This window comes from Podarcis pityusensis (genome assembly GCF_964106645.2).
Source record: "Podarcis pityusensis genome assembly, chromosome: 6".
Taxonomy (NCBI): Eukaryota; Metazoa; Chordata; class Lepidosauria; order Squamata; family Lacertidae; genus Podarcis; species Podarcis pityusensis.
In genome coordinates this window covers 47,008,643-47,021,576 of record NC_138030.1, presented here as the reverse complement: position 1 = coordinate 47,021,576, position 12,934 = coordinate 47,008,643, and the positions used below count along the sequence as shown (strand labels likewise).

Here is a 12,934-nt window from a genome sequence, read left to right as displayed (position 1 = left end):
TGGATCAGATGCAGTCTTGACTGAATGTATGTTAAGTAGCAAAAAGTATGTAAACTGTTTTGAATAAATGTAGGAATAATTGGCAGGAGGTAAGTAAAGGTATAAAATGGCAGCATTGAAAAGCGGGGCATTTGAAGTGAGAGAGTGATTTTAACTCCCTCTGTGTGCCCCAAACTGATCAGCGTTTTTGTTCATATACTTGCTGTGTATGAGCCCTTTTGTTGACTGGGTGGGGGATAGAGAAGAGCCATGCTGCTCTTGTGTGTTTGAGGGTATTAGAGGGGTAATAAGAGATGATGCCATTGTAGTTGAAGCAGATTGGTCTCCTGCTCACTCCACCCATCTTACTTGCAGGTTGGCGGTTGTAACCATAAGATACCAGATCTGAACAGAATGTAAATCAAACTGTGCCTTGATAAACACATAGCCTTTGCCTTTCTTTCCTGATGTGGAAGTTGGTAATATTCAGGCTAACACATTGTCAGTTTTCCCAGGACCGCTTTCCATTGGTTGTCTAATTTAAGGGAGATAATAGAATCACTAAAACTTCCAGTCTGTAGTAATCTCCATATATGCATACCCTTTTTACCTGTTTGAAACGTATAAAGGCCTGAAAGTAGGCCCATTGTCCAGCCAGTTTGGAGCCTGTGGTTTAATTAAAAATCCTACAGTGGAGGAAGAACTGTGGAGGCTATATTATGAAACTGATTCCACCCTCCCAACTTGGCATGAATTCCAATAAATAAGAAGTTTTTTGCTTTTGTAGACAAAGTAGCAATGTCAAATAGTATCAAATAGCAATATTCTCTAAATAGGGAAATTAACTAGATTTTTAAAGTTGATGAAAACTTTTTAGGCTAGAACATTATTTCAGTAAAAGGACTTCATTTGGTTCTGCATATAATTAAAGCATAGCTAGACAACATACTTGAAAAAAATCCTTGTCCTCTTTCCTCCCCATATATCATGTGCAGTTGAACAAAATTAAATGCTGTATAAAGAAATGTGCTACATGAAGCTTAACCTGACTACTATGCACTACTATTCACTGTACAGATGTTTATTTTGCCATAGTTGCCATTAAATTGGCTTTCTCTTGATCACTGACACCTAACATTTTTGTGCAATGCGAACAGCATTCTAACATTGCATATTTCTCTATTAGCATTCATATGGACGAGTATCTCAGATACTACATCCTCAGTGTATTAGCTTGTGCAGCAAAAGAGTGAAATCTAAGCTTTGTAAAGCCAGATAGAATAAAATAGTATATCTTTAGCAGCCATCAATTGGCTCACTTCCTTGTTCAAGGTGACTTCTGTTTCTAAAAGGGGCCAGCACCCAGTTTAAGGCTGCCAATTGATTATTATAAACAGTGAGCAAGCATCTGGCTTTACCGAAAGATTATTAACTGTTTTCTGATCCGCTTTCTTGTAATACAAAGATGGTGTGACACACAGAGTGGTAATTGCCTGTAGTGTGCAGACTAGATGCCTTTTGCGTAATTGTCTTGATTGTATGTTCACACTGATGCTGAAATATTAACAAAGCCCTTGACTAGGCACCTAAGATATTAACCAGCTTCAGCAGATAATGCGTCTGACGGGGACACCCCCTGCATATCTCATTAACAGGATGCCCAGCCATGAGGTGAGATGTGGCAGGGTGTGCATAGTTGTCTGCAGTTCAAAACATTTCTTTATTAATGGATCTTTAGCCCATCTTCCAGGGCATAGCCCTACTAACGCTGCTCACAAAATTGAAACAGCATAGAACACTTAAATACATTATCGCAACTCTGTCCCCCAGTCTAAAACCAACGGTGTTTAAAAACCCCAGTACACTGCACTTAAACAGAAGATAGACCTGAACAGTTCAGAATCTACTTTAAGGCAAATATAATTGGGTCTCATGAATTCATAGAGGTGGAGCTACTACAACAGAAGTCTGTCTCTGCCAGAGGACTAGAGATTAAGGCTCTTAAGGCCCAGGCAGGCCCATATGGGTGCAGGCAGTCTATCAGAGAACCTGCTGCCAAACACTTTAGGTCTTTAAAGGCTAAAACCATCACTTTAAATTGAGCCTTGAAGCAAGCTGGCAACCAGTGAAACTGGTATTGTGTAAGTTGCTCAAAACACCTAGCCCCCACAAGCATTCTAGCAGCTGAGTTTCCAGAGCACATTGAAAAGGTAAAGGACCCCTGACAGTTAAGTCCAGTCGCAGACGACTCTGGGGTTGCGGCGCTCATCTCGCTTCCCCCCCGAGGGAGCCGACGTGTGTCCGCAGACAGTTTTTCTGGGGTCATGTGGCCAGCATGACTAAGCCACTTCTGGCGCAACCAGAGCAGAGCACAGAAACACCTTTACCTTCCCTCCAGAGCGGTACCGGCAAGTAGATATACTTGCACCTTTTTTGGCGTGCTTTCAAATTGCTAGGTTGACAGGAGCTGGGACCAAGCAATGGGAGCTCACCCCGTCACGGGGATTCGAACTGCTGACCTTCTGATAGGCAAGCCCAAGAGGCTCAGTGGTTTAGATCATGGCGCCACCCGCGTCTCTCTATCCAGAGCACATTATGATAGTCTAATTTGGAGGTTGTCAGAACATTGATAAGTGAGGCAAGGTCTGCTTCTCTGCATAGAGCCACAACTGGTGAACTTTCCTAAGCTGATAGAAGGCTTCCCTTTATAGTAACTAGGATTTTTAAAAATGTGCTACTGCACAGCTGTGTGGGACGCGGGTGGCGCTGTGGGTAAAATCTCAGCGCCTAGGACTTGCCGACCGCATGGTCGGCGGTTCGAATCCCCGCGGCAGGGTGCGCTCCCGTCGTTTGGTCCCAGCGCCTGCCAATCTAGCAGTTCAAAAGCACCTCCGGGTGCAAGTAGATAAATAGGGACCGCTTACCAGCGGGAAGGTAAACGGCGTTCCGTGTGCTGCGCTGGCTTGCCAGATGCAGCTAGTCACGCTGGCCACGTGACCCGGAAGTGTCTGCGGACAGCGCTGGCTCCCGGCCTATAGAGTGAGATGAGCGCACAACCCTAGAGTCTGGCAAGACTGGCCCGTACGGGCAGGGGTACCTTTACCTTTACCTTTACTGCACAGCTGTAGGCAGCATAATTAGCTTATACTTTGGGTCTTTTAATAGCAAGTAATGAAAATCCACAAAAGAGAACCAAATTTGCTGAAACTTTGTAATTAAGTAGTCAACAGATTGTAACTATCCATTTCAAATGGGACTCTTCTAGTTAGTTGCAGAAATAACATTTGTATTTGGTTAGTGCTCAACTACATAAAGACACCTGGATGCCACTGCTGACCTTCAGGAACTTGTCCTCACTTGCAGCAACCTTCAGTACATAACAGGCAATGTTCTTCCAGCCTTACAACTCATAGTGCCCTAGTTCCAACGCTTGTTAATTGTATCTTTGTCGCTGTGGTCAGTCTGGATGAGAAGGGGATGAGGATAAGATAGATGCTGATTAAGCTCAAGCAGGAAAAAGTAGGCACTCGCAGGAGCTTATAATGATTAGGAGGCACAACCTTAACAAAACGTTTTTCTTTTTCTCCAGGCAAGAAACTACATACAGTCTTTGTCTTACATGCCGAAGATGAATTTTGAAAATGTATTTATTGGTGCCAACCCCTTGGGTAAGACTTATCAGCAGTTCCATTACAGTGGAGAATCCAACATGCAAACATTGAGATGTTTAATGTCTCTTGAGACAGACTGATGTTTTAAAATAGTCCTCTTTGTCCAGGAGGTGAAATAACTATTTAAAATATTTATGGACTGCCTTTCTCAACAAAGTCAATGTGAGGCTCAAGCCCACAACCCTGAGATTAAGAGTCTCCTTCTCTACTGACTGAGCTATCCCAGCTCATTAAGTTCAACTCTGCATCTTAGTGAAAACTTGCTTTATTTGTAAATTTTGGTTCAAGAGATAATACAACCAAGTGTTTGTTTGTTAAATACTACTTGTAGCTTCCTATCTGAAGAGGAATCCAAAGCTGTCCACTCAGATTTTTTTTCTTGCAGGTGCTATTTGCAAAGCAGGTATTGATTGCATACCGCTTGGGGTATATTTTAAAGTAATACTCCCAAGTACAGCTTGAACCATAAATTACTCTCCATTGTGAAATTACAATACTCCTGGGACTGAATCCTTATCTACTATAGTTGGGATGGGGAACTTTTGGCCCTCTTGATGTTGTTAGACTCCTGACTTCCATTAGTCCTAGCCATTATGGCCAATGGTCAGGGGTGATGGGAGTGGTAGTCTAGCAACATCTGAAGGGCCACTGGTTCCCTGCCCTACAGCTTTAGGTGGGACTTTTTAAGAACTGTTGTACAATAATTCTCTCTCCTCCTCACCCCTTGACCCCTGAAGCTGTAGACTTGCTGGAGAAGATGTTGGTGCTGGACACAGACAAACGAATCACTGCTGCTGAAGCATTGGCTCATGCCTATTTTACGCAGTATCATGACCCAGATGATGAGCCAGTGGCAGATCCCTATGATCAATCCTTCGAAAGCAGAGAACTTGATATTGAAGAATGGAAAAGTAAGTTATCTGGGAGACTGATTTGGTAAGACAGGTCTTAATGGGTGACATTCACAAATACTACTATTGTATGCTCATATAGTGAAAGCAAAACTTGGCAGGAGGTGATAAAATAGAATGCAACTCAGTATTTCTTTGAATAGAGGAGGCAGGGGGCGAAATAGCTCAGTTCTGGTGGTATATTGTAAAAATAAATAAAAATACAGTCCTTTGAATTTGATGTCAAATTAGGCCTGAACCTAATTGGTGGGGGTTCACAAAACCTTTCTTATTTCCATGTGCTGTTAATTGTCAAAAGTGCTTTCTACAGTATTTGCCTTTAAAACTGAAGAAGTGGGACTTCTGTCAGATTGAATGATCCTGTAGGGAATAATGTAGGCAGCATAATATGCAGTTAATCAGAACTGGATACATGATGTCACAATCAAAGTGGAGCAAGGGGAGCCCTTGCTCTGGGGGGGGGGGGAGGAACACATCCAATGTTTCTCACATCCTGCCCAACCGTTGCCAAAATGAAGGTGTGCAGTTCATGAGGGATGAAGTCTGTAACACAATGTTCTCCTCGGTTTCTGCATAGTGTTACATGAAACTGCTGCTCACAAAAGCAGTAAGTTTATCTGTACTGAATTTGCTTATTGGCCCAATCCACCTCATTGCAGATTCTAAATATCTATAATTGGGGATTCTACTGCTTCATTAGGATTTGAGGAAAAAGAGTCATCAGCATTCTGCACTTCAAATCCCCACAGTAGTTTGTACACTTGACGGAACCGGGCTAACAGCTGCCATGTGTTCTGTCACCTTGTTCCAGCACAGTGATGACCAAACTTTGTCCTCCAGTTGTTTTGGGACTACAACTCCCATCATCCCTAGCTAACAGGACCAGTGGTCAGGGATGGTGGGAATTGTAGTCCCCAAAAAGCTAGAGGGCCAAGTTTGGCCATCACTGCGATCCAGCAAGTAGATTCAGGTCTGGCCTATAATTATGTGAATCCAGTGTGCAAATCTGGAAACAGCTAGTACTTAATTTTAGTTCAACAATCTTTGTTGACTCTGAGGATTGAATTAACTAGGAGTGATTCATTATCTTGTAGGGAAGGAACTGTTACCCACCGGCTGCACTAAAGTCAATGTCTTTCTCTTTTTCTCCACCAGGCCTAACCTATGATGAAGTAGTTAGCTTTGTGCCACCACCGCTTGATCAAGAGGAGATGGAGTCTTGAGAATCTATTTCTTTCTCTTTGTCCCATATCACTGTGAGGGGAAGGCCTTTTTCATAGGGATTCTCCACATATCATTCAAGTGCCTCTTGCCGTGAAGATTCTCCTTGGTGGAAGGGTTTTGTGTGTAATTCGTGTGTGTGTGTGTGTGTGTGTGTGTGTGTGTGTGTGTGTGTGTTGAATGGGGGTGGGTGGGAGAGTATTTATACAGTAACTGTATAAATAATGCTGCATGTTCTCTTGTATTTTTGTATACAGCCTGGGACATGCTTCTGAAGACCTGTTTGTTTGCTCTTTAGCCTTTACAGTTGGTAACCAGCTTTCATCGCTCATATGGCAAGGCAGATATTATGCAGGGAAGCTGAGATTTCAAATTCTCAGTAGCAATTCTTGCCATTAAATGGCTTTCCTATCAAGAAAAGACTTAAGATGATGGAAGCTGAACTTTTACTTGAACTGTGCCCTCTGCTTTCGAAGAGAAAAGAGGGTGAGGGATGTCTTTCCATTCCATGCCATGCAGCTGCTTTACACCCATAGCCTCTTCCCAGTATTCTGTTCAGCAGGAAGGATGGGCCCATGAATGACTGGCTACCTGTTGGGAATATTTTGTCTGAACTAGTGTAAAAAAAAAAAAAGTGTGTGCCTTAAATGACTGAGGAGAAATTGGAATCGGGGTTAGTGTTCTTTTAACAGTGGGATTCTGAGCTTGCTGCTTCCTAGGGTGTTGTGGGCCACAGAATACCCATGTATTACTGGCTGCTTTGGCCAGGATACAAATCTACCAAAAATAGGGTGCACCCCTCATTTTTGGTATCCTCTCTCTTCCCTGCCCAACTCTGAGATGCCCAGCAGTAGCTCTGTCATGCTGCCTGTTCATTTTGTATATCATCTTAAGAGAGAGTGTTTTGCATGTTGTAGCTGTGTATGCATGTAGGCTTCTTTGTGTTATCTGGAGGAGGCACTGGGTTGGTAATCAGCTAATAAATTACTGTATTCACTACCATGGTCAGAGCCATATACAAATGCAGAATCCATCTATTCTTGTTCAACTCATGGGTTGACATTTTGGGCACTTTTTGGATGAAAAGGGGCAAGTGAACATGCACCTTTCTTGGATCTTCCTTTTGTGGCTTTAAAAATGAGTTAATTTGTCAGTTTGTGTGTGCCTGAACACAAGATTCAGTTCACTGTATTCATATATGATAGAAATCAAGTAATGATGAGATTGCCCTATTTAGGGACTAAGTGGGGGGCATCACTTCAAGTATTTTGTGTCCATCAGGTGTTCTGGGTATCTGAGGTCCTATTTTTAAAGTATTTTCTGAAATTTATATAATGCAGGTATCATGCATGGATTGTACGTCTGTCTCTGAAAGAGTGAAGCTTTGCAGTATTTTTGTTTTTCCTAATGGATCTGGGATTTTAATGTATTTATCCCTTTTGTACAGAGAAGCCGCCAAAAAAGAGAAAGAAAAAAAAGATGGCATGTGGATAATAAAGCCATCAGTTCCTTCCTTTCTAGTGATCTCCCTTCAGGTCATACCCTCTGTAGAGAGACTTGGGGTCCAGAGAGCAGTGCTGCTTCATGTTTCTGGTTTGGAGGCCATCTTAAGACTAAACAAAGTCAACTCCCTCTGCTGGACCTGCAGTCTGGGTATTCAGATGGAAATGTAGATATATTCTGTAAAACATAACAGGAAGATTATTTTTATCAGTCGTTTTATGTGTAGATGCTACCGTGTGACTTTCATGCAGAAATGCTATAAAAAAAGAATTAAAAAACTTATAGGTATTTGTGTGAGTGGGAATATCTCAGAAGTTGAGAGTCTATGTGGGAGCCCCTGTGGAGAGCACTCCCTGTCATTTAGTGTGGTGCTGTTCTACTGCCTCAACTCTGGACAGAAAGTACACACATTAAAAGATAATTTCTGCAAATTTGTATGTATCCAGGAACTTTGCTCTAACTGGTTATGCCATATAGGATTATCACACAATGCCACTGGTTTAAAATAAACCTATTTTTCAAACTTAATGGACTGGCGGTGGTGGTTGCAAATTAATGTGTGTCTGTAATTAAGGTGAATCATTCATTGAGGCAATGGATATGATGCGGTAATGTCTTACAGTTAATAATAGCACTATGTGTAAAAAGCAAGGGAAAAAAATCTTAACTGGCCACTGTGTGTTAGGTAGTGGTTGTGTTGCCTTTTTAAATGCCCCCCAACCCAATTACTCTCTTGAATAAAATAATCAAACTAAGCCTGTTCAAATTTGTAAACAGATACCAAAGACCAATTACTCATCATTACATTTCAATGTTACGACTGGACTCTTGAAAGTACAGACTGCAAGGAATGGTTTTTAAGGTACCCCTGGTTTGTATCCATTTGAGGTGGTCAACTCTGAAAATGAGCTTCATAAACAAGTCTGAAGAAGCTGGAATTACATCTTCCATGGCCACACTGCAAGAAGCTGTGCTTGCAAAGTTATAAGTCATTCTTAATCCTTCACATTTTACTGACATGCATTCATTGTGCTGGAACAGATATATTTTAAATAATAAAAAGGTGGCGTATCTGATAGGTGTGAAGTAGGTAGTGGAAAGAACAGATCAGAGGAAATAACATCTGCCTGCACTTTCTTGTAAACCTGGCTGAAATGTAAACTGGTGTCTGTAAAATATTCAGTTAGACCAGGACAAAAGAGTGTGTTTCCTTTTGGGATAAGATGGTGGGAATCCCGTAGCTATAGAGCTGTTAATAAGCTGGAGTTGTCAGTGAGGTGGTTATCTTTACCTTTTGTATAATTGTTTCTACACACTATTCTCCATCCAGGCAGACAAGAGCATTCAGCATTCAGGGATAAATAGCCAGGTAAAAACACTCAAGGAGGATGCAAAACAGGGCTGATGGGTATGGCGACAGAGTCCCTAAGGTCAGGTAGCGATGCCCTGAGGACCACATTTAGACCCAGGCTTGAGGTTCACAACCTCTTTAGTAGTCTTTAAGCCAATTCTTTACATTAATCTCCAGAAATCTAATTAGCTATTTGCATTCCAGAATGTTGAGGCTTCCTTCTAATGGTTCTTCATCCTGGGGAAAAAGTGAAAAGTAGGATGCCGCAGGGTTCAGTCCTGGGCCAGTGCTTGTTTTTATAAACAACTTGGATGAAGGAACTGAGGGCAGATCCCACCAAACTGGGAGGGGTAGTTAAGGCTGTAGAAGACAGAACTGACATTCAATATGGAGAACAGATTGGAGAACTGACCCTAAACTAACAAAATGAATTTCAAAATAAATACAATTAGGGTGCCACAATAATTGAATTTATGTGTGTGTGTTTTAAATGAAAACAATTAAATAGACTGATTTCAGCAAAGATTCAGAGCCAAATGTTTGTTTCTATGTAAAATTTTCTTCATTGGATTTGACAATCCCAAAAAACACTGGCTTGTACCACGGCAGTGCTAAATAAGCATCCCAACAGTGCAATGATGCCTGCTTGCACAAAGTGATTCCCCCCCCCCCATCATCCTCCCCAGGCACACCATAAATCTGTTATGGTGGTACTCCCAATATTACAGAGCAGATTTGGGAAGCAGGCAGTGGGACTTGAAGAGGGAAATCCTGTTCCACAAGCAGAAATCCTTGCACTAAAGAGATGCTTCCATACTTCTGTAATGGAAACAAGCCTGAGTGAAGTGTGACTACTGAACACCTAAATCTACACAATACATTGAAAGTCAATTGGAAATGTGGCTGTAATTGTAATCACCTTTTAAAATTATCCTTCAGAGCATTTCCAAAGACCTCAAATATGCATACAAAAAGACAATGTTGTAAAAGAGAGCCATGTGTAATATGGCTAGGTCTTCAAAGAACTCCTACATTGTCTAGCAGAGCCCAGACAGAATGAGATTTGCCCATCTGCTGTGGCATAATTTGTAGATAGACATAAAGGGACCCCTCACCGTTAGGTCCAGTCGCGGACAACTTTGGGGTTGCAGCGCTCATCTCGCTTTACTGGCCGAGGGAGCCGGCGTACAGCTTCCGGGTTATGTGGCCAGCATGACTAAGCCACTTCTGGCAAACCAGAGCAGTGCACGGAAACGCAGTTTAGCTTCCCACCGGAGCGGTACCTATTTATCTACTTGCACTTTGACGTGTTTTCGAACTGCTAGGTTGGCAGGAGCAGGGACCGAGCAACGGGAGCTCACCTTCTGATCGGCAAGCCCTAGGCTCTGTGGTTTAAACCACAGCACCACCCGCGTCCCAATTTGTAGATACTCACTGTAATAGCACTCTTGCAGCCTTCTAAAATGTTTGACATACCCTGGCTAATTTGAGCACAAGGTGTCTCCCTGAGCAAAGGGATGAAAGCAATTCACAAGCTTGTCCATAATCGCCATTCCCTGCATGAGCCTATTAGCCACAGATCCACATTTTTTCACTGTGATCAATCCTCTGACCGTTCATAATGCAATAATGCATTCATTTATCCAGCTAATTACAAGCGCCTGCAATCAGCATGTGATGATGTGATCAAGGGAATGGGAATGGCTCGTGGTAAGTAACTCAAGTAATTACTCAACCATAGTAGACAAGCAGGGAGGCAACAAGCCAATCAGCTGCTTAGTTGTCCATCCAATTACGGCTATCATTTACTTGAAAAATGTGAAGTCTCCCACTGTCTCCATCCTACAGGGGAACTCCTAGAAGGTGAAACTAGAGCTGTAATCCACTGACTGGACTATCCTTAAGTGAGCTATAGAATTGTTCCTGGATAACTGGTGTAAATGAACTCTGTTTGCAATCATCTTTCAGATCCCTCCTGCTTATTTACACATGACTGTTGGGTGAAACTAATGATTAACTTTGTAGGCAGCTGCTAGTTGTACCACAGGCAGGTGATTTGTCATCTTAGACCTACAAGTGGTTTTATTGCTAACCTATCTTTGTCCTACTCCCCAGCCCGCCCACCGAAAGTCAGCACTTCTTCATTGTATCCAGAAATGAGATCCATAACTTACAAAGCTGCACACTGATCAGACAAAAGATATTTAAGAATATAAGAGCCCTGCTGGATCAAACCATGGGTTCATCTAGGCCATGGGTAGGCAACCTAAGCCCCTGGGGCCGGATCCAGCCCAATCACCTTCTAAATCTGGCCCGCGTATGGTCCGGGAATCAGCGTGTTTTTACATGAGTAGAATGTGTCCATTTATTTAAAATGCATCTCTGGGTTATTTGTTCTTTTTCCCCCCTTCAAAATATAGTCCAGCCCCCCACAAGGTCTGAGGGACAGTGGACCGGCCCCCTGCTAAAAAAGTTTGTTGACCCCTGATCTAGGCCAGAGGTGGTGAATCTTTTTCAGTCTTTGAGACATAGTCACCATTGCCCACCCATACCTTTTCAAGGAGTGCTTCCCAGTGATGGGTGTGGATAAATCCAAAAGAGCATGACTGCCCAACACACTCTAAAGTGCACACATTGCCACTCACCACGCACATGCATCTCTCTCTCTAAACACACACCAGTGCTTTGTTTTCTGGTGGTACTCATTGGCACACTGCCAGCAACTTAAAAATTAAATGAAATCTTGGCTTCTAAATCGAGCGTGTGAGGAGGGTGTGCCTTTTCTCCCATGCCCATGGTGGCAAGCCCTTTGGCACTGCCAGCTCCTGTGGCACCACTTTGCCCTCCTCCCATGGCGGCACAGCTGTAGAAAGCTGCTGGGCTGCCACTGCACCCACCGCTGCTATTCAGCCAGCTCAGCAGGAAGCAGGTGGGCTGGGTTTATGGAGGCAGTGGCAGCCTTGCAGGACTCTGACTTCCTTAAAGGCCTTGCAGATGGCATTGAGGCGGAAGGCCACACCTCCTGGCAGGGAGGAGCCCAGCTCTGGGTGCTCGGCAAACACTCGCCCCACACCGAGCCCAGCTTGGGCACGGCCTGCCCAATAGCAGCTGCAGCCAGTTTGGCTGAGAAGGGTACTTCATTGTGAGTAACAGCACACACACACACAGAGAGAGAGAGAGAGAGAGAGAGAAACAAAGCACTGCATACAGGCCACATTTACATCTTGGCTACAGACCACATGCCTCTCCTATTCTCTCACAAACACACTTCTCACACACTCACCCTTCTCGACAGCAGTGGTGAACACTTGTCCAGATAATTCGCCACACCACCAGCACTTTTCATTGAGAGCTGCAATAGTGGCAGCTTTGCCAAACCTTTTCCCAGAGGACAGGAAGAAAGAGAACCAATCTCTCCTAAATAGCGCATGGGCCCACCAGGAACTAGGAAGATAGCTCAGTGTTGCAGAAGCACTTGACAATGAGGATGCAGCAAGTAGCAGGTCAAACACAGGGCTGTGGCTGCTGGCACCGTCAATAAAAATTCTGATCTTGGTGGGGGACAAGCACAACAACCCAAGCTCAACCAGTGTTTAATGCAATTTAGTTGTTTTTTTTAAAAAATGCCCCACCAATTTGCCAAATCCTGGTGGGTCTTGAACAGCCAAGCTAAGAACACTTGGTGGCTGGATATGGACAATGGGATGCAGGTGAGCCACCCATGATACAGATTCTGTTTCACACAGTGATGCCTCTAGAAAGATATGATTACAATAACCCCCCACTATTGCTGCTACCCAACCATTTGAGAAGAGCATCACTTTAAAGGCAATAATTATCACTTCACCAATGTTCGTCTTGTTTCTGAAACCTTTCATCTTAAAATGCAGGATATGGCCTTTTGGTTTTGCCTCTGAATGTTTCCAATGAGATAGCCAACATTTTCAATAGCATTTTGTGCAACTATAGCTCTAGGCTTCCTTTACGCTTCCTCACCGATTGAAGGAAGCCATGGGATAGACAAGCCTTTTACATGAAGCTCTTTTCCCCAGTCTGCATCAGTACTGGAACTGTTTTGATCTGTTTTCATTTTTTTGTATCTGGAACCACTTTTAATTGTTATATATGTGTGCATGATTCTGCTTTAAAAAAACAACAACCAACAACAACTCTTTTCTTTTACAGTTGTATCAGTTTTAATTGTGTGTAAGTGTTCATATTATTGTTGTAACCCACTCTGTGCTCTTATTGTGAAGGGCAGTTAAAAAATACACCCCACCCCACCCCATTTTATATAA

General features: G+C 43.0%; 1 protein-coding gene across 2 annotated transcripts in view; it reads left to right on the top strand.

The window, feature by feature from the left end:
* MAPK14 (mitogen-activated protein kinase 14) overlaps positions 1–7,813 on the top strand; it is a 32,304-nt gene extending 24,491 nt beyond the window's left edge. Inside the window, exons 9-12 of one of the 2 annotated variants that reach the window (XM_081010489.1) lie at positions 1,571–1,650; positions 3,569–3,647; positions 4,388–4,561; positions 5,717–7,813. In XM_081010489.1, the coding sequence (XP_080866615.1) occupies positions 1,571–1,650; positions 3,569–3,647; positions 4,388–4,561; positions 5,717–5,784 (401 nt within the window). In that variant the 3' untranslated portion in view covers positions 5,785–7,813. The remainder of the gene's footprint in view (positions 1–1,570; positions 1,651–3,568; positions 3,648–4,387; positions 4,562–5,716) is intronic. The other variant, XM_081010488.1, reaches the window with a different exon arrangement.
* The last annotated feature ends 5,121 nt before the right edge of the window (positions 7,814–12,934 follow it).